Source organism: Hydra viridissima, unplaced genomic scaffold (assembly GCF_058129835.1).
Source record: "Hydra viridissima isolate aposymbiotic clone 2 unplaced genomic scaffold, HvirCarnegie_v1 scaffold_3, whole genome shotgun sequence".
NCBI classification, from domain to species: domain Eukaryota; kingdom Metazoa; phylum Cnidaria; class Hydrozoa; order Anthoathecata; family Hydridae; genus Hydra; species Hydra viridissima.
In genome coordinates, this window is record NW_028324302.1 from 13,682,854 (window position 1) to 13,703,874 (window position 21,021).

Here is a 21,021-nt window from a genome sequence, read left to right on the forward strand (position 1 = left end):
AAGTTCTATTATAAAACCACCGTAAGCCGAACGCTAATTTTTTAAGTTGGTTGCAGTTTTCTTAAGCATTCCTTATAATGAATTTTTGTCATTTAAATGGGCATAACTTTTAGCAGAATCATTAGTTTTTTATGAAATTTTCACCATTGTAATACTGATTTAAAGCTCTTTACAATGATGTATAATAATTAAATATTTGAATAGTTTAAAAATTTTGCACACGTACCTACATTAAGCTCAAAAGGTATATTTCTGTATTACTTTTAAATTATTGTTACTAATATATGTGTTTGTGTGCGTGCGTATGTGTGTGTGTGTGTGTATCAGGCGCGGATCCAGGAATTTGAAACTGTGTGGCCAAATTTTTTATTTTCACAGTGAAAAATTCGGTAAAAAATCGATATTTTAATGTTTTTTCGCAGCATTTATTGATTGAATAAAACGTCGGTAACGTATAATAAGAACCGTTGTGGTTCATGGCAGGAATCTCTATAGCCAAAATCCGGCAGACAAATTTGAATTTTTAGGGATAATCCTTAAGCGAAAAAACCCAAAACTAACGTGGCTGTCGTTAAATTTAAACTATGTGGCCATTGCTACAATGGCCACCCCTTTGATACACGCCTGTATGTATGTATGTATGTATGTATGTATGTATGTATGTATGTATGTATGTATGTATGTATGTATGTATGTATGTATGTATGTATGTATGTATGTATGTATGTATGTATGTATGTATGTATGTATGTATGTATGTATGTATGTATGTATGTATGTATGTATGTATGTATGTATGTATGTATGTATGTATGTATGTATGTATGTATGTATGTATGTATGTATGTATGTATGTATGTATGTATGTATGTATGTATGTATGTATGTATGTATGTATGTATGTATGTATGTATGTATGTATGTATGTATGTATGTATGTATGTATGTATGTATGTATGTATGTATGTATGTGTGTATGTATGTATGTATGTATGTATGTATGTATGTATGTATGTATGTATGTATGTATGTATGTATATATATATATATATATATATGTATATATATATATATATATATATATATATAGAAAGAAAGAAAGAAAGAAAGAAAGAAAGAAATAGTTTAGGCCTAGTCGTCACTGTCTTATTGCAAAAGAAGAAATTTGTTTTTATGCCTGCATTTGGAAACCATTTCGCTCTTTTTATTCAATAAGTTTCTTTGTTGAAACATTATAATCATGTAATACTCATGCAGGCATTGCATGCAACTTTTTGTGGCCAGGTTGTACGGTTTGCAGTGCTTAATAATTTGCCACTTAACAATAGGTATAAAATTTTCTTCTTTTATCTTCCATATTTCTTTAAATAACTCTGTGTCGTTCTTGTACTTTTTAATATTAAAAGATTTAAGATGGCTTGCATACCTTAATTTGAATGGTGTTTCGCTTATGCCGTAATGTTTTTTCTTTTATTTCTGGGTTGCTGAGGGAGACGATGGCTTATATATTTCTCTTAAGGCAATTCTGATGTAAAGGACACTTTGTTTTATCCATGCAATTACTAGTTTTTTTCTCTAATATTGGGGTTTTTTTGCAGATTTTTTTGCAGAATGTTTTGGTTGTGTGAATTTATGATGTCTTTTATGCTTTGCATTCAAACTGTAACTCATTTTTTTTGCAGAATGTTTTGGTTGTGTGAATTTATGATGTCTTTTATGCTTTGCATTCAAACTGTAACTCATTTTTTTTGCAGAATGTTTTGGTTGTGTGAATTTATGATGTCTTTTATGCTTTGCATTCAAACTGTAACTCATTTTGATGGAACTTTTATTGAATATCTTATGGAGTTTGTGGTTTACCGGAAAATGTTTGTCAACCATATTTAAAATCCAATTCAATGAGACATACTTAATAAATGGGACAAACTCTCTTTTTACCAATAGCCAAATGCAAATCCAATTTTTTTGTTTTACTATATCATTGAGCAAGAGTCGGTGGTTATCAAACATATTTAAATATATATATTAAACAATTTTATCTATGTTTAAAAAGCATTTTGCAAAATCTGTCCCATTCATTGAGGTTTTCCCCTATACTTATACTGAAAAATGGAAACAGCCTTTGTTACCAGACTATATATTCTTGTGATTATGGATTAAACCATCTTAACTACGGACATTTCTTCGTAAATTGCTGTAACAAACAAATCAAGGTTACAATCTTCCCGCAAAACTAAACGAAATACGGAAAGGTACTTGTTTTCTAAGTTAAATTTTTACTAATAAATGCAAGTTAGTTTTTACATCAATTTTTTTTCGCTAAAAATAGTCCAATGCTCCATGCTGTCAGCTTCTTCAGCGTACTGAAAGAACGTTCAGCTGTAGCCACAGTTACAGATAAAGTAAGAAATATATAAAATGAAATACAGACATTTATGAAGATTGAGAGGAATCCAAGTTCACGCATCTCCTAATTTGAAGTTTGTAGAATATATCCGCTTCAGAAAGATTAGTTCCTCAAACAATTTCTTTGAAATGTGTTTAGAGTATCTTTCATAAAACGTCATTACTTAGAGTATCGAATTGCCATAGGAATCCAAATAAGGAGCAGATATGTCTCCGTAAGGTGAATCAACACTGAAGACTAGACAGAACTGAGTCAATAATGGTAATACTTTTACTTTGTAGTGTTGTTCTGCCTCAGATTGTTTTGTTAAATAAAGTAATGAAAGAAAAATCAAACAAAATGTCCGTATTCTAACTACTAGTTTGCTACCAATAGAATTATATCCCGCAATTATATCTCGCAATTATATCCCGCAATTATATCCCACACTTCAATGGCAAGATTGCTTTCATGAATTATTGTTAGAAGTTTCAGCTACAAAGTTGACAACAGAAAATATTCAAGCTGTGACATATTTTTAAATAGATTGAAGCTGATTTCGAGTTAGGCGTTCTTCATTGCATGCAAAATACAAAGCAACTGATTTGACACTATTAATACGACAGACAATCTAGTTCTTGATATGCTGTGCAAAGAAACAGGCATGTCTTTAAAGTCATCCATGTTTGTGGACTGCTACTGCAGAAATTTCACATTTACTGGAGAGTTCAAAAGTAGGTGGTTGCCTCTTCGCATGATTCACAATCTACAAGGTTAAGAGTATGGTTTCCACATGGAACTTACGTCTTGTAGTACTACTTAGACATCTTTATATGTTTCCACTATGTTTGCACTACCACCATAGCCTAACCAATACAGTTCTGAAACTCTAAATTCAGGTACTTTAAATTTTTCAGGACACAACTTGCGTTATCCTTGCCACATATCTTTATGAAGTATCAAATAAAAGAAACCTCTCTTCAATAGACATTTTGGATCCATCAAATACGTTTAAGTATTATATATTGAAAGTAATTTGTTCTTGGTGGGAACAATCAGGGATGGCATCAATAGCAATTGAAAAGTACTTAGCAATACGAATTTCAGTAATAATCGCTGTCTGAACAAAGGAGCCACAGAGATCAATAAATTCATTTTGTATTCGCCTTAAAAGTTAATGAACTTGCCGGCGTTTATGAATTGTTACAAATGGGCATTAAGTCTGGCATTTCAATTCGGTATGAGCAGGAGCTTGTGTTGCCTAGAAGACGCCAAATCTTCATTTGTAAGTTAGAAACTAATTTTTACCTACAATACTTGTTTTTTTAAACGTATTCAGGTCTTGTTTATTTTTTTTTACTTTGATAAAAATAATAAAATCATGATTAAAGGCAACATTGTAAAAGACATTATTTAAGGCTACATTTAAGACATTTTTGAAGGCATTCAATTAACATTATTAAAGGCTATATATAAGTCCAAAAGATCTAGGGGGACAATTTTATTAAAATTTTCGATTTTAAAAAAAAAATTTATGTTGCGCGCGTTTTGCTTTACATATTTTTGAGCTTTAACTATTGTTACATGTAAAACAACGCCATTCAGTCAGTAAATAAAGAAACAAGTAGATGCAAAAGTTGATAATTCAATATCATGCATTGGGTGTTCACCCATTTCAAATACGATCCAAAACACTTTTCATATCTCTGATATGGTGCTGATATATCATCTTAAAACTATGAAAAAAAAACAAAAAAAAAAAAAACTCCTAATTGGTAAAGCTTTTAGATCGGTAAAAATTTTAATTTTATCTATTTGGCAACAACCGGCACGTTTTCAATATGCATCGATTTGTTGAAAGTTACCTTTCAATCATTAAAAAGAGAAGGCTCATAAAAGTTTTCTATTCTGTATATTTAATCTTCATGACCTGAAAGTCATATGGTGTATTTTTGGTATGTTTTATGGTCTGTTAGTTAAAATATTGCTGTTGAGTGATGTAACATAATTACAATGACAAATTTGGGTGGTGTACCACAATGACAAAGTTGGGTGGTGTAACAAAATGAGAAAAATTTGGGTTGAGTGCCGACTTGACAAATTCTCTTTTGAAAGATGTAAATGTAAATAGCACTTTTTAAAAGAAAAGTTGAAAGTGAAGTTGAATCAATTGACATTAGGAAAGACAATTATACTAACTTTATAACGATTATATTCATTCATCTATTGCTTTTTCTATTTCTCATAGACAATCAGAAAGAGAAAAAGCAAGAAATGAATGAATATATTATCATCAAGATAACTTAATAAGGAAGGTGCTCAAATTTACACATCAGAAATATGGAAAAGTTGGTGCTAGATATAAAGAAAAACTACAAACTCTAATCTTTACTTAAATTTCATGATTAGAGATAGCTTTAGTGTTTGGTACGTTTGAAAATTCAAAAAGTTGTTTTGTTCGAATGTTCGAAAAGTAAGAACATAAAAGCTCATTCTATCATTGCCTGATCAGAAAAAGAGAAAAACAGTACCAAATTACGTTTTGAATGTCATTAAAATATTTTATTACGGAAACGAATGCTCAAACCCTTTGGCTTAGACACCAGATCGTTGACTTTTTTTTTTTGTAGCTTCCATGTAAGTTTAGCTTCGAGGTTTCCCCAAATAACCTTTTTTTTTTAAAAGATCTTATAGATTTTCGGAAACATTTCGAAGGAGATTAATTTACAACTTCTGATTATAGACATTGGAATTATTCAATGCATTAATATCTATTTCAAAAAAGTAAAATGAAATAGAAAAACACCGTCTTCCTAAATATGCAGCATTTTCTAAAAAGTAAATATAACCACGCTCGAGTACGTATACGTATATATTTATGCGCGCGTTTGTATATACAGGTTATGTATGTATATGTATATATATATATATATATATATATATATATATATATATATATATATATATATATATATATATATATATATATATATATACAACCTGCATGTATATACAAAGTTCTAAACAAGTTGAAACATCAAGATTTCCAATTAGTATTAGAATACTTAAGTCCAAACGACGCCTTTATACAAAATGCTTTTGTCATTGGCGTCGACTAGGCATGGCCAAACGTACATTTTTATTTTATTATGTTTTTCTGAAGACGAATGAAAACGGGTATGCATATCTGGGTTATACTTTTCTTGGCTGTGTTCTAATTCCATTGGAGGAATCTGATTTACCATAGACCATGCTATGCGACAACAATCGGCCGAATACGAAGCAATACCCGGAAGCTTTGACAAACTAGGAAACTCGGGAAGAAGCTGCGCCAGTTGTTCTTGGACATCCTATTTAATGAAGATTGCATTTTTATTTACGTTTAAATAACAGTTTATAGTTTTGATTATAAAGCCAAAATTCTATCTAGTATTGGCATTTACCTCAACAATTGGTTCCACATTAAAAGTCTGTGTAGTGGACTGAAAGTAAGTAGTTAGAAAATTAATGACCTCGCCGTAAGAATCCTTTTCGGTACCAGTATATTTTTCCGGAATTCCAAGCAGTCGTCGAATATTTAGCTTAAGCTGATTTAGGTAGTCGTAAGAGACTTTGTATGAAGCCTAAAACATTAGAAAATATAAAAGTAGAAATCAATACAAACATGCGAGCAACGTATTTAAATTTAATAAAAATAATCAAACGTAAATTAATTTCGCACAGAATACGCTTACCACCATTATACCGTATAAGATCTTTTGCTTCATCTCTTGATGCTTTCCATATTTAGAAAGACCAGCTATCTGATCCAAATCGTCTATTGCATCGATTCGGCCCTGCGTGTAAAGAATATCATATTTTTCCACAATTTGAGATGGACGTGTTGCGCCTTGACATAAGTTTTCGAATCTTCCATTTGTTTCTATTTGCCTTTGCAGCTCGTGAGCTTTTCTGGTAAATCAAAAATGTAAAAAACTATTCTTCTGCTACTATTTATTACTAAAAATACCCTATTTGTCTTAAGTCTAATAAAAGAATCGTTTAATAAAAAGTAATGTAATATGAAAAACGAACTATAAACGTTTATGAAAAATCTTTAAAATAACTTAAAATATGGCACCTATCATTTGACTCCCTTTCTTTCAACCTCATTGCACTAATCGTATCTTCTGCAAATGCTAGCTGCTCTTGAAGACTCATAATCGTTCGTTTCATACGTTCCATTTCTAATAATATATCATTGCTTGCATTCACGTTAGCCATAGTAGTGCGGCGTCCACGCGACGGTACTAAAAGTGCTCAAAGTTCAAATATTTTCTACGATTCTGCTATGACAGTTTAAACTAAAACTAAGCTAAAAGTTCCAGAACAACAAATTTTTTTTTTCTTTCGAACTATATTCATTTATTACTATTGTTAAGCTTAATTATACAGATTTGTTCGCTCTCGACATTTTATGAACATTCTGCTATTTCACAAGAGAATTTTTCCTTCTTATGAAATAATGAGTAATTGTAAAATGTTTATTTGTACAATAGAAAATTTCGTAGATAATTTTTAAAAAACCTTTTTTCCTTTCGGAAAGTTCGTCAAATATTATTACCTACCAAATTTTTGAAAAAAATTTACACATAAATAATAAATAATCGGTTTTACATTCCTAATGAGATTACTAACCTGTGTTTATATACCTTGGTTATTGAACATGTCGTACTTAAAAGATGATAAACTGAGTGAATTTTTTTTTTTTTAACGTCTTTTTCAGTTCTGATCAAGACAAAATTTAATCTTGAGATTTACGATAATTTTTTGAAGTAATCCTTGGTTTATTTAGTTTATTCTTTTAAACACAAAAGACTTCCTTGTCAAACAAATCATTTAATTCAGCAACCATTTAATTCAGCAACCGTTTAATTCAGCAACCGTTTAATTCAGCAACCATTAAAAAATAGAGAATAAGATAAAAAAGAAGAAATCAAAGGTATACAAAAAAGTACTTACACGCAGATGCCGCGCTTCCACGCACTTGCTGTTGCATCAGTACCTGTCTATCGATCATTAATTGATGTGCTCTCATTGCAGAAGGGTCTTGAAAGTTGCCGACTGAACCACTTCGAGTTTGAGTAAAACGACCGGCTTGGACTTGTGGTCGCACACGAAGTCGACTATCGTCTGGATACTGCATTGCGAGGGACAATTATTTTCTATGAAAATTAAAAACTTAACAATCGATTAACAACAAGATCTCGGGTTAAATGTTTGGCATCGGTTCAATTAACAAGTGATTCGTGATAAAGTATTAACAAAACATGCCTTTGTCTGGTTATTTAAGATTTTAAGACCTCTCAGTATATTTTAACGAGCTTTTATAATTATCCTTATTTGGAAATAACTGCCTTAACAGGTAACAAATTTTCTTTTTTGTTTACAGAAAAATATTGAGAATCATTAAAAAAAAAAAAAAAAACGAAACAAAAACAAGAACTAAGAGAAGTAACGTTGCTAAAAATTATTTAATTACCTTTTTTCTTAAGTTGCGGACAAAAAAAAGTGACAACGACTCCAATAAACTTAATGTTTTCTTATTTTAACAAGAAAACTTTATGGATAGCACGACGTAAATTACGCAATTATTTAATGTTAATAAGAAGACATTCATAATTATATAACTATTGTTCAAGAATGTGTTCAGGAAGGTAGAATGATGTTAAGTCTGGATTTCAACAACGTAAACAAATTTTTCGCAGTAATTTGCTTACGTTTTCGAAAGTCTGAAGTTTTCGATAAGACTGAATAGCATCAGAAACTTATTGAACTCGAATAATATTTGGAATTTTAAAAAAATGTGAGAATAACTCAAATAGAATAAAACCGAAACGTGAAATGTAGAATACTTTTCGTATGAAATGTCAAACCAGATTATCTTTTATGCAACTGCTTCATACACAGCAAATTATTGTAAAAATTTAAAATACATCTTAAAACAAAAACGAGATATCCTTTCTAACTTATTAAATCTTAGTGAACAATTTAGAAGAATGAAAGTTGGCTAAGTATTGTCAACACTATTTGAATAATACTGCAAAAGCTTAGCAAAGTATGTAGAACTTGTAACACTTCTTACTGTTTTAAAAACGCTGTTTTTTTACAATAATGTACTATGATTATAAATCTATTTTAAAATTTATTACTTTGTTATTGATGGCAGCAATACTTATATAGCTAGCGAATTTTATTATAACATTTGATGAGTAAAAGAAAACGGCAGTTGATTTTAAATTTTTTTAAGTTCCCGCCTAATAGTTATCCATTATTTTTTTAGAACTAAGTTTCAAAAAAAAAAAAGTTTAATTCGTGAGAAAGCTTTATTAGAAAAAACCATACACAAAACAAAAACAAGGATAAACAGATTTTAAAAACTGAACATCTCGAAACTGATAAAGAATGAAGTTTTTTCTTCATTTACCAGCTGTTTTCTTTATTACATAGCAAATTGATCAAAAAAGGGAACAATATTTACATTTAATTTGCAAAATTATAATTATTGCGTCCAACGCAAGAACGTCGTTAAGGCATTTAAATTAAGAGGAAAACGTGTTCTAATTATTAGTTACATATTTGCATATTTTTTTAGGCATCAATAAAAGTTTTATTATCTTAGTTAAAGGTTGTGCAGAATCCCAACTGCAAGCTAAATATCGAAAAAGACTTACGACTTAAGCGCTTGACGCCACAATTTGCTGCACTTGCAAATGTTTAAATACTACTTTAACTGTTTACTTATATTAAAAAGAAATATGTCGAATCACTTATATGTGAAAAATGATCTTATGCTAGGAGAAAAATACTCGATATATTACAAAAAAATATTAAGCTTTTACTTATATTATTTAGTAGGTGGAGATTTATAACAAATTCAATCTTAACCTCATTTGTTTACTTACCTAAATCTTTCATTGTTTTTCTTAAACTTCGTTAAAAAATGAGTCGAGTTGAAACTTGGTTTTGAGACGAAAGTAAATTATTTTTCAATCATTGATGCAATATTGCACAGGGTAAAAATAGTTGAAGTTTAATATCATTTATTTAGTACTTTTAAACAGATGAAAAGAGGCCTTAAAGGTAACATAAAATTATACTTACAGGTTTTAAGTTAAGTTTTTTAACAGTTCATTAACAGTAAACAAGACACATGGAACACGCTGCTTTTTAAAAACAAATACAGCCAGATATAAAATATCGTTCCTATCTATTGTATTCTTATTTACAATAATGTATCAAAATCTTAATTGCGCGGAAAAAAAGCTTTAAGCGCGGAAGTCATAAATGTCATTTTAAAAACGCTATAAAAACTAACATTCCATAATGACCACTGCAATTAAATAAAACACATCCTTTGTTGTTTAAGATCGTTACGATTTCTATTTATCTCTCAACGCCGAGTTACTTAACTTTCGAATAAAAACCATCTAACTTTTTCTGATTTCGGCTTAACGTAAACTTGCTATCAACAATTCTTAGAAAACATTACCGTCCTCTTCGATTCATATCTAATTCTTTGCTTTTTACCCATAGAGAAGAAGAAAGTTTTGTCTGACCATAGCTTAACGACATATATCTGAAACCGAGAAATACATATACCTATATATTTTTAAAACTAAAGAAAAAATATTTAAGAGAAAAGTTTAACATAGAAAAAACCTGTCAGTTTCTTATGAGTAATAAAAAATTTTTTCTCGGGAATTTTTTTCCCCAGAACACATAAAAAAATAGAGAAGTCCGTAGAGAATCAGCTCTTCATGGATTTAATCTTCATTTTTCTTTTGTACTTGTTAAAGAGTTCGATTCCGAAGCCGGTAATTAACAAATTTTAGAAACAAAACACATGAAAAGGTTTTAAAATACAGCTAAAAAATAAAAATAGTTCATTAATCAGGTTTAGTAAGATTAATTTTATAGAAAATGAAAACGCTTTATCAAAACAAGATGCTTTGTTTTTTAATTTTCAAATATGTGAGTTTTTTAAAAGAAAAATAAAATCTTTTTTAGGAATGAATCGACTAATCCTAATTACGTGGAACTAAATACAAGAATAAAAACGGACATCAAACAATATTTAGGGGTTCAATTACATCTTAAATAACTTTCAAACATTGAAGAGAAAAAAGCCATGACGTCAGATGCCGAACAGTATTTTTCATGTACTGATTGTGTTTGGTTAGAAATCGAATTTTGTTTTAATATTTCTTGAAACCGATGTTGTCTTTTTTAGTGACGTGGAAAGTTTCACCAATTAATAGTCTTTATTTTAACACAGTGAGGCAACTGTATCAATAAAATCGGTAATAACTTATGGATTAACTCTCCCAGCTAAATGACACAATACTTACCTTGCGGTTGTTAGCAAAAGATAAAACGAGTCAGCATTGACAGATTTTGCATCTTGTTTTCTCATTTCAACAAAATCGTCCTCTAAAGCCTAAAAAAATTTACAAAATAAAATTTGCATTTTGATTATAACAGAGACAAACTGTAAAACATGACAAGCACCAAAATGTATTTATTTTTAAATAAATTTATTAACTATACTTTACCTAAAGAAAGCAATAATGTTTTTTATACCACAAACTAAGAAAGATCAGTCACCTTTTGTACTTCTTCTGTTAGCTGATATTCTAGCGATTGCACAGCTGTTAAATACAAACGAATCTTTTCCAACTGTTGGTCTGATAGTTGTGTTGCACTCTCTGAGAACGAACCGTTAGTTTTCAACGGAACAATTACGTCACACTAAAAACGAAAGATGTTACTACTTAGTAGTCGTTGTTATTAAAAAAAAGTTGAAAAAAAAAGAAAAAAAAAAAAAAAAATCAATCACAACTTGAGAAGTGTTAATCCTAAATTCTTATTGATCTATTTAAATGAAACTCACTGTCAGCAAAGATTTTCCTTCAGATAGAACTAACATATTCTAAAAATAAAATAAAAACAAATTTCGATGATTCTGAATATTGGAGGGAAATTTGTTATAAAATGCTTCTCATATCTAAATCCAACGATAATAATTAGTAAGTTTAAAATAAATCATTTTATTTACAAAATTTGCTTCCATTTCTACTTGTGAAAATTGAAAGTCATAGTCCAGTTTCTGCCACTGAATAACATTTCCAATTGCACTCAAATTACGAATGCCTAATTAATAAGAGTTAAATTAAGATTTATAAAAAGCATAATTCATTAAAACTTATATACAATAACTATAACTATTATAACTAAATCTATCATAAATAATAGATTTCTGAAGTTAAACATTAGACCCGGTCATTTGTAAATTATAACTAACCATCAGAATTTAGTTTTCCAGGTTGCATTTGTGTTTCATCGAGAACCACTTGTGTATCTTAATGTTAAAAATATAAAAACTGTGTTAACTTTTTAATTCAAACTTGCAACAAAAAAATGTATATATTTAATCAAAATCAGAAGCAGTGAAAAAAAAAAAAAACAAACACTTTACTGCATGATAACTGCAAGGCACCAGAAACCAATCTATTTGCTTCGTAATCTTTTCTTGGCACAAATCGTTTATTGTTTAAATTATCTATTGTCAATGGAAAGTAAGCGCTCTGTCAGAAAAAAAGGAAATACTTAGAAGGTTTTAGGAATAAGAATAACTTATAATGAGCAAAATTTTTCTGTACTTCATGGAATGTTACAAGGAAACAAATTTAAAAAAAAAAAATTATTTGTTGATGTTATTGAACGAATACCTTTTCTACGAGATTTTGAATTACAGAGTAGAGTTTTGCAGTAAAATTGCTATTGGGACACTTTGTAATGTTCAAAGAAAACTTGCCTATACACATAGCTCCACATCTGCCATAGCTAAAGCAAACACAATATAATTATTAGATTTGAAATTCAAGAAACTTTATATGCATAAATAGTTCAGCATTATAATAAGATTTATCAGGTTGAGTAATTAAGAAAATTGTAACTAATTAGTTCCTTACAACTAAGAAAATTGTAATTAATTAGTTCATGCTAAAGATAATGACCAAAAAAAATTTCAGTTTTAAACCCACTAAAAATTGAGACAAACTTCTGATATTCATTAAATAAGAAAATACAAAAAAACTCAGTCCCAAATGGCTTAACTAAAAGGTCAACATTACAAATACATTAATTTAAAATAACAATTAAATAAAAAATGAAAATAAAATGAAAATAAAACTTTTAAAAAAATTCCTCACACTTTTGAGATTAAGTGCAAAAGAAGATATTCTGCAAGTAAACTATCACCACCAAATACTTGTGTAAATAAAGCAATTATATCTCCCCTAATTGCAATGATTTCCTTGAATATCGACTCTAACAAAATATAGACTCAATAAGAGCAATTTCAAAACATAAATGAAAAGTTTGAAATGTTGACAACTTTTTATTAAAAAATGTACCATATAAACATGTCTTCATTACAATATCTTGATTAAAACTGCTGAACTTATTAAAAAATAAACAATGTAAAAAATAAACAATGTAGTCTGGGAACCAAAGCAGGTGGTGGGTAATGAGCTTGGTCTTCAAGATAACTACTATCGTGCCAATTTAATAGAGGATCATAATTATCAGAGGATTTCCTATAAGTAAATATTACAAAAATCAATGTCTATTTTAGCTTTTTTTCTTTTTTTGTTTTGTTTATTTCAGATTGCAATACAGAAGTAAATGCTAAATCAAAATAACAAAATAATATTTTCATAAAATAATATTTAAAAAAAAGTTAAATTAATTTACTCTGTAGTACAAATGGAAGAGTCAGGATCAGCAGATAGAATGCAAATAAATTCAGCTGTATCATTTAATTTAAAGCATGCTGTATCTAAGTACATCTAAAAAAAGAACTCTATGTTAAGCTGGTTCTATTTTTTTTGCAAGCTGAGTAGATGCTTTTTTTTGTAAGATGGTAGTGCAGTTTAGCAGATTACGCCCACTTTGTCTTAGAATAAAATCACTCTTAAACCATGTGTATATATCAATTCTTATGTTATAAGTTTATATTAGAACCATAAACTTTTTATTTGAAACATAAAATGAATAATACTGAAGTGGGCACTATTAACATAGATTACATCATTAACTATTCTATTTTTCATTACTATTACTTATGGTTATTTTTATCTTATTTTTTTTTTTTACTAGTAAAATAGAGATTTAATTTCATTAACAATGATTAAAAAAAAAAAAAGAAAAAAAAAGATACTAAATGTAACTTAGTTAACAATATTATAAAATAACCAAAGGGATTCTTTGACAGAAAACAACAGGAATTTTATAAAAGAAAAAAAAAAGAAGTTTGAGGGGAAACGATTAATAATTGTGTAATGCTGTTGCAATGGAAAATAGAGAGATCTGTTTAGAATTTGTCTTAAATATAAGTGTCCATAGAAAAAAGAGAGTAAATGATCAAACAGATCATCATTAATCAGTTGAATAAATAAAACCCCAGAAAACATTTTCTCTGAGATCTGAAGTATCTAATAAATAAATCTGTTGATACAAACAGTGGCAACACAAAACACAAACAAACCTTTGAATGATTAGAAATTTAATGAAGATCATTTTGACATGAAAAACTCCTTCAAAATCATCTTGGCTTTTAAAATATGACTTCTGGGAGAAAAAGGAAATTTATGAAGAACTAAATTCTTTTAGGAAAAAAGAAAAAAAAAGCAAAAACATGGCATTAACCACCAAGAATAATTTTAATAAATACCTTTATTAAAACAGTTGGACCTTTTTCCTCTAATAGTGGATAGTTTCTAAAGAAGTTTACTTGATCTGTCACTTTTTCATCTGTTTTTATTTGATAGAATGATGCTAAATATATGATGTAGAGAAAACTTGTTTAAATGGAAAGCTACACCATGGAAAGCAAACAAAAACTATTGAACTTTTTTGTTTAATTATGTTGTTTAAATGTGCATAATTTAGATTTTTTTAAATGCAAGAACTGGATCTTGAGAAACAATCATTAGTGTATTAACTGTACATTTTCTAAAACAAAGTGCTTTCTGTAATAGGCTAATTCATGAGCTGGAATTATACTCTCATAATTGCAGCTCATGCATTAGCCAATCTAGTATAGCTTGGTGTGGAATATTATCCAAAAGGATCATTGATCTGTATTTTTGAGAATGAAGAATGTACTACAGTCAGAACCAATCCTGTTTGTCATCATGCTATGTTGGAAAATATTGTAAGGCCAACTGTGAGAAATGTTGTTTTAATCAGACGGAACCACAGTGCACACCAAGAAATAATAGTGCTGTTATACAATACTTAAAGTAATCATATAATTTCAAGAAGGTGCAATTTTGATTTATCTACTCTATTTCCGGGTTTAACTAGTTTCAATTTTTATCTTTAGGGATATTTTAAAGAATGTGTGTACTTAAATAAACATACTTCAACTAAAAGCCAATAATCAAGAAGTAGTTTGAGCTATAACTTCAGAAATCTTGGATTTAGTCATTATATATGTCTTAGAAAGAACATTACTCTGCAGAACTGTTAATAGACACCACTTTGAATCAATTTTTTTTTAAAAAACAAAAGTGTATTTGCTCTCACTTTCAATAAAGATGAAATTATATGTATATTTAAAATTTTTTTTTTTTGGATCTCTTAATAGTTTTTTAGGATAATTTATATACTCATATTTAAAATACTACCACAGAGAGAGTGTAAGAAGTAAGATGGGAGAGTGTAAGAGATTCAACTTTTACAGCTGAAAACATCCAAACTATGAAAAAGGTTATTCACTACTGTTTTACTGTTAGTAAGCATAATGAATAAACCAAAATGCAACATCCTGAATATCTAGATTGCCATTTAATCCAAGACATCTGATGTTTGTTAAAAAGCATTGGAACTTTTTTTCCAGGAATTATGAGAAAACATTTTGCTGTTCCAGGAACTAGTTAATGTTTGTTACGAACAGTTTTTATGTGTAATTACTAACTCACAAGATTTATTTTAAAATGAATGTAGCGAATGAACTTTTAATGCAACAATAGATTCAACTTCATTATTAGGAAAAAAATGAAGAATCTATTGACATTAGGATCTTAAAATTTGATAAAACTGCTCTAAAAATTTGATTTTTTTATTCCATTTGAGTTCCACTATAAAAAAAAGTAAAATACATTTTTTTTCCAAAGATACTTATTAGGTGAACTGCACACAAATTAAAGAAATCAATAAAATGGTAAAATTTTGCTTGGTAACTTCTTTTTTTAGAGTTTGTATGACTTTTATAGGGGTTACACACCCATATTACTATGTTAATACATAACTTATAATATGCTGTAGCATTGTTTGGGACACTTCACACTTTTTTTAGAAACTAGAAAACAAGTATGATCGTGACATCTAGTTTTTCATCAGTTTTTTTTACCTTTTTTACTTTTATAAAATAATGAAAAACTATAATATAAGATTTGGTAAAACTCTCATATATTATTTAAAGTCTTAAAGCAACTGTATATTTTATATTCTAAGAAAACATCCATAAATTATAATTCAAAAGATTTGTAATCCATTAGGAGAGACCTATAATTTATTCATATTGTTAAATTTGAAATAAAAATGTTTGACAACATTAAACAAAATTGCCTGAACTTTAAATGATTTCCAGGTTGATAAGTACCATGTTTATTTACTGTAGGATAACGATGGATGTATGATGATAATTAACAGATATTTATCGAGCATCTACAGTTATATTAAACTTTCTAAAATTTTAGTTAGAAAAATCTTGTTTTTGTAGATAATTAAAATAGAAAGACATTTCACTTTCTAAATGTTTTTTTTTAAAAAAAAAGCTTAATTTTTTAAAGGCTTATTTAAGAACCACTTTACAGGATTTCAAGTATTTCTAGAGAACAAAGTTAATTGAGAATATTTTCACTATGTACCTAATAAAGATCTAGATCAGTTAATAAAATATTTAAATGTTAATGTCTTGTTTTTGACATTATTTTTTTTTTCCTACTTAAATTTGAATGAGAAATGTATAACATAAATAACAACAACAACAAAAAAAACATAAGCAGCAATACCTCTTTCATTTTGGCAATCATTTTTTGATTTTTTCCAAGAATCTATAAATGGAAGTAAACAAAGTTAAGATAATGAGGTGTTTTTGAGCTAGTGTCCTTTGAAGTTTTTCTCAAAAATCATTAAAAACATTTTTTGACTTACAAGCCCACTTAAAAATGTCAACTTAAAGATATATATTTGGATACCAATTCTTTCTAATTTTGCTGTTATGGAACCGAACTTTTTTGACTTAATAACTGAGCTATTGAAATTAACACCAGGTAAGCTAACTTACAAGCACTGTACGAATCTATAAACAACTTGCACATTTAACTTATATATTATTTTAAATTCATATAGTGCTTGAAGTATTGCATCTTTCAGCCATTGCATCTTCAACATTCTACTATAGATACTACTAAAGATTAACAACATAGTAAGATTTGATGAAGGTATTTTAATGCTATTAAATTGATTGCTGATTAATATTTGTGATCAAAAAATAATAGTAATTATGAATTACTTAAATATTTATAAGTTTTCTACTACTTTTTCATTTACACTTTAGATTTAATATATCTCAATTCAAATAGATGTTTTTATTTTATATTAATAAGCTATTTATACTTAACAAGATATTGAGACTAAATTAAGATTACTTGTGTTTATATGCACATTATTTAATCACTGTTGTTGTGAAGACATTTGTAAATTTAGAATGTTGATCTTTTCTTGATAGCAAGCACTTACCGCCAAATGGAAACTTTTGTTGAAATCCTTTCTGATCAATATTTGAAGCACAACTTAGATATTTTTATGTTAATCTTTTTTTGTGAATTGTTTATCAGGTTATTAAAATCAAAAATCACATAAATGTTTTAGATATCAGTGCATGAATTTAACTTCATTTGATACATAAATATGGAATATAAACTTTTCTGATGTTTCCAATTTTCTAAAACTAAATGTATTTTAATTATAGAATCTCTTATAGAAGTTTAAGAGTATTAATTTATTCAAAAAACATGAGTAGACCAGTTGGATTTATAGCCACAAATTTTTTATTCAAAAATTTAAAGTTATACAAGAATGATAATCAGTTTTAGTGAAAAATATAGCTTATCACTTTTAAAACTGAAGCTTATAATATATAATGAATAATAATGGCTTGATCAACCAATTACTAAAATTTAAATCAATATTTAAGAAACAATTTTTACAAATAAAGAGTAAATTTAAATTAGAACTGGCAATACAATTAGTAAACTGATGTTTGATGAGAGCAAATGTATAAAAAACACAATTAGATTTGAAAATAAACAGTAAATCTACTTGGTCAATATGCAAAGCTTATTATCAAATTATAAAAAATTGAAATAAAAAAATTCTCAAAACTCAAATATACCACTAAGTATCCTTTCATTTGTTTCTGTTGTGTTATCATCATCCTCAGCACAACGTTTTTTACTAACAGGATTATTACTATGATAAACTTTTGTTGCTTGAGAGCATTTCTATGAAATAAAATTTAAGTACTAAATACAAAAATATTACAAAAATTTAATAAACTTCAATAAACTAATATCATTACATGGTTAAGAAATATTAGTGGGAAAATGCTAAAGACAATATTATAAAATATTGTCTTTATTCTTTAATAAATGTTTAAAAAAACAACATTTCCTAAAATTAAAATAACATATACATACTTTTTTTACCCATGTATTTAATCCAGGAACAGGTATACAGCAAAATGTAAGGCGTTGCAGAGTTACATTTTTATCACTTTCATAATTGATTTCATTATCAGGCTGAAAACAGAAATTAAAAATGTTTGTAAGTTAATAAAAAAAATTTTTCTTATGATTTTGGTGACTTAAAATTTGGTGCAAAAAAATACTGAAATTTATTTAAAAAGTCATTTCAATAAAAAAATTAAAACAAGTGAATTTTTTTAAAAAACAAACAAGGATCATACAGGGCAATGGATTGTATCAGTATAACAGCCTAGTTGAATTGTCTAAGAGGAAAAAAAACTTTGTTAAAGTTTTTACAGAATTATAAATTTTGATAGAATTACAATAATTACAGAATAATTATAAAATTTGACAGTATTACAATAGTAATTACAATAATTACAGAATATTTGTAATATACAGAATTTTAAAATATTGAAACCATCATATTATAGAAAAGGAAAAAAGATGATTGCTTTTTGTTTTTTATTCAGTACTTAGTCAATATCTCAAATAATGGTACCATAATCTAACAATTTCCACCTAGAAAGTATTTTTAAAATAAAAATCCAATTTTTGAATTTAACTAAAAAAGATCTATAATTTAGGAGTCTTACTCTTTGTCCTGTGATTTTGCTAACAGTCTCATATTGGCCACAAAAAAACTCTGGATCCAACATATCTTGCACCATCCCTTTGAAACGTACAAGAGAATTGGGAGATATTGACTCCACTTGTACTTCATTAAGTAGAGGCACCTATTATAAGTTAACATGAATGTAAAATTGGAAGAAATTTTAAAATTTTATATTTTAAATTTTAAATATTCTAAAATTTTAATTTATTTTAAAACTACTACTAAGTGACTACAGATAAGATTGTTAAGTTGAAATCAATAGCTCTCATTTTTCCCATTATTAAGTAATAAATAAATAAATTTTACCTTTGTAAAGTCATCATTTAGTAAACTCCTAAAGTACTTAGATATATCATCTGGTCTGTTAAGAATACTAGGATCACTATCTAAGAGAAAGTAGTTTTTAAGTTTCCCTAGATTAACACGGTGTGTGTGTGTGTGTGTGTGTGTGTGTGTGTGTGTGTGTGTGTGTGTGTGTGTGTGTGTGTGTGTGTGTGTGTGTGTGTGTGTGTGTGTGTGTGTGTGTGTGTGTGTGTGTGTGTGTGTGTGTGTGTGTGTGTGTGTGTGTGTGTGTGTGTGTGTGTGTGTGTGTGTGTGTGTGTGTGAAATAAATAAGAAATAGAGCAGCGCCTACTTTTATAAACTAAATACACCTACCGTAAAGTTCTCTAATAATAGAAAGGGGAGACATAATAAAATCTCCCGTCATTATATAAGTTTTTAAATGATTGAAACCTCATAGAAGTCAAGTGGTCTTGTGGAACATCTGAACTATGAAATGCTAATTAGTTTTCCCGCGCGTTAATTCATAAGAATCCGGAAGCCGAAGAAGTCAATTTGCTTGTTTGCAACTTGCAACCGTTTGACTTGCTAAAGTTTGACCAATGACATATGTTAACTCAATCATATATATTAATATAATATATATCATTGAGTTAACATATATCATTAATCAACTCAAACTCAATGATATATATATATATATATATATATATATATATATATATATATATATATATATATATATATATATATATATATATGTACATATATATCATTGAGTTTGGGTTGATTTTATATAAACTAGAAGACTTAATTGATAGCAAAGCTAAAAAAGAATCAAAATTGAAAATTCATTTGTTTAAATAACTGTAGCCCTATTGCCTTATATTGGTACCTAGTGCCTTGCTTGGGTGATTTACTTAGACATTGTTAACATAAGCTTATCGCAGAACGCGAAGAATTCTTAAAGTTGTTGAACCAAATAATCCTAAAAAAAATTCCTTTCTTTATCAAAAGCTAAAAGAGGTATAGTTAATATTCAGCTTGAAGTATAGTTTGCGTAACGTACGGTATCGACAAAATTATGCTCTTAGCAGTACCCTCTGTAAATTGTTTAATTTGATTTAATTTGATCAATCAACTTTTTCTGATAATCATAAACAATAAAGCGTCTCTCAGACTGCTTTAGATCTTCAATGAAAAAAACATTCTGCTCCAAATTTTGCGCCCAGCACAAAATAACCAGATTCAATTTTTAAATTAAGCAATTAATCAAAAGAAAAATCTTTTAATTCTTTATTTAAAAATTCAGAGAATCTTTACCTTGTGCTATGTAAATATCATAAGGGGTTCATTTTTTGTGATGATTAGGAGGGAGGAGAGGAGAGGAAGGGGTGCGTATTAAATTTTGTGATACAAAAATGTTTAGATTTTTAAATGATTGCATAATATTATAAGAAGGGGAAGGGGGAGATATTTTAAACTCAAGTTATTTGCAAGTACCATTTGTAAACAATTTGAATTTTTATGATAATGATACTCCAAGGAGCATTTTCATTAAAAAAACTTTAAAAAAAAGGCTAGAAAGAAGAATAGCACTTTTTAAGTCGTCAGCTTTCTGGCGTCACCAAAAGAAAGCCTTCTCAAATAAGGCTGGTATTACAATAAAAGACTTGAAAAAAGAAAATTTCAAGGTTGTTGGTGAAACTCTGGCTGAAAACTGGTTTATGTCTCAGTTCACTAAATTCCTGTTGTTGCAGAATATAGTAAGAAAAATTAGAAACCATCTCCCATTTGTTCAAAACCAAAAAGAGCAACTGGTATGCACATTATTTGTCATTGAATACGTATTTTCTTCAAATCGAAAGTGGGAGATG

General features: G+C 28.2%; 2 protein-coding genes and 1 long non-coding RNA gene across 11 annotated transcripts; 1 reads left to right on the forward strand and 2 right to left on the reverse strand.

Moving 5' to 3' along the window:
• Positions 1 to 1,897: 1,897 nt before the first annotated feature.
• Positions 1,898 to 3,917, forward strand: LOC149891106 (uncharacterized). Its single transcript, XR_016451084.1, has 2 exons — positions 1,898 to 2,252; positions 2,330 to 3,917. It is a non-coding gene; the product is annotated as an uncharacterized LOC149891106 (long non-coding RNA).
• A 1,512-nt stretch (positions 3,918 to 5,429) lies between these two features.
• On the reverse strand, positions 5,430 to 9,663 carry LOC145196813 (mitochondria-eating protein-like). 5 transcript variants are annotated; one of them, XM_090081281.1, is made up of 6 exons: positions 9,530 to 9,663; positions 7,388 to 7,590; positions 6,507 to 6,675; positions 6,121 to 6,337; positions 5,830 to 6,009; positions 5,430 to 5,736 (listed from the first exon to the last, which is right to left on the reverse strand). In XM_090081281.1, exons 2-6 carry the CDS (start codon positions 7,569 to 7,571, stop codon positions 5,452 to 5,454), a joined length of 1,035 nt encoding a protein of 344 aa, XP_089937407.1. In that variant the 5' UTR covers positions 7,572 to 7,590; positions 9,530 to 9,663; the 3' UTR covers positions 5,430 to 5,451. The 5 variants fall into 5 exon arrangements, with proteins under 5 accessions (XP_089937407.1, XP_089937409.1, XP_089937408.1 ...); XM_090081283.1 differs by lacking the exon at positions 9,530 to 9,663 and adding an exon at positions 9,331 to 9,382; XM_090081282.1 differs by lacking the exon at positions 9,530 to 9,663 and adding an exon at positions 9,100 to 9,169.
• LOC145196812 (mini-chromosome maintenance complex-binding protein-like) lies at positions 9,619 to 19,687 on the reverse strand. 5 transcript variants are annotated; one of them, XM_090081280.1, is made up of 19 exons: positions 19,520 to 19,687; positions 19,169 to 19,244; positions 18,843 to 18,983; positions 18,468 to 18,509; positions 18,199 to 18,300; positions 17,895 to 18,003; positions 16,510 to 16,551; positions 14,163 to 14,266; positions 13,184 to 13,278; positions 12,844 to 13,026; positions 12,640 to 12,757; positions 12,157 to 12,271; positions 11,904 to 12,012; positions 11,730 to 11,786; positions 11,484 to 11,578; positions 11,319 to 11,357; positions 11,033 to 11,176; positions 10,777 to 10,865; positions 9,619 to 10,004 (listed from the first exon to the last, which is right to left on the reverse strand). In XM_090081280.1, the coding sequence occupies exons 10-19, from the start codon at positions 12,860 to 12,862 to the stop codon at positions 9,914 to 9,916; spliced, it is 876 nt and encodes a 291-aa protein (XP_089937406.1). In that variant the 5' UTR covers positions 12,863 to 13,026; positions 13,184 to 13,278; positions 14,163 to 14,266; positions 16,510 to 16,551; positions 17,895 to 18,003; positions 18,199 to 18,300; positions 18,468 to 18,509; positions 18,843 to 18,983; positions 19,169 to 19,244; positions 19,520 to 19,687; the 3' UTR covers positions 9,619 to 9,913. The 5 variants fall into 5 exon arrangements, 3 of the variants coding, with proteins under 3 accessions (XP_089937406.1, XP_089937404.1, XP_089937405.1); XM_090081278.1 differs by having other exon boundaries at positions 19,169 to 19,248; positions 19,520 to 19,670; XR_016450590.1 differs by lacking the exon at positions 9,619 to 10,004 and having other exon boundaries at positions 19,169 to 19,248; positions 19,520 to 19,670.
• Positions 19,688 to 21,021: the final 1,334 nt, after the last annotated feature.

Bases quoted from the DNA above. Each gene is read 5' to 3' on its own strand.
- LOC145196813 (XM_090081281.1), bottom strand. From the start codon at position 7,571: ATGCAGTATCCAGACGATAGTCGACTTCGTGTGCGACCACAAGTCCAA. The intron at 6,676-7,387 runs GTAAGTACTTTT...GAGCACTTTTAG, and splicing joins TGGAAGCGCGGCATCTGCGT to TACCGTCGCGTGGACGCCGC. The intron at 5,737-5,829 runs GTAAATGCCAAT...TTCATTAAATAG, and splicing joins ATGTGGAACCAATTGTTGAG to GATGTCCAAGAACAACTGGC.
- LOC145196812 (XM_090081280.1), bottom strand. The intron at 12,272-12,639 runs GTGAGGAATTTT...TGTTTGCTTTAG, and splicing joins TTGCACTTAATCTCAAAAGT to CTATGGCAGATGTGGAGCTA. The intron at 11,177-11,318 runs GTGAGTTTCATT...TTTCGTTTTTAG, and splicing joins AAGGAAAATCTTTGCTGACA to TGTGACGTAATTGTTCCGTT.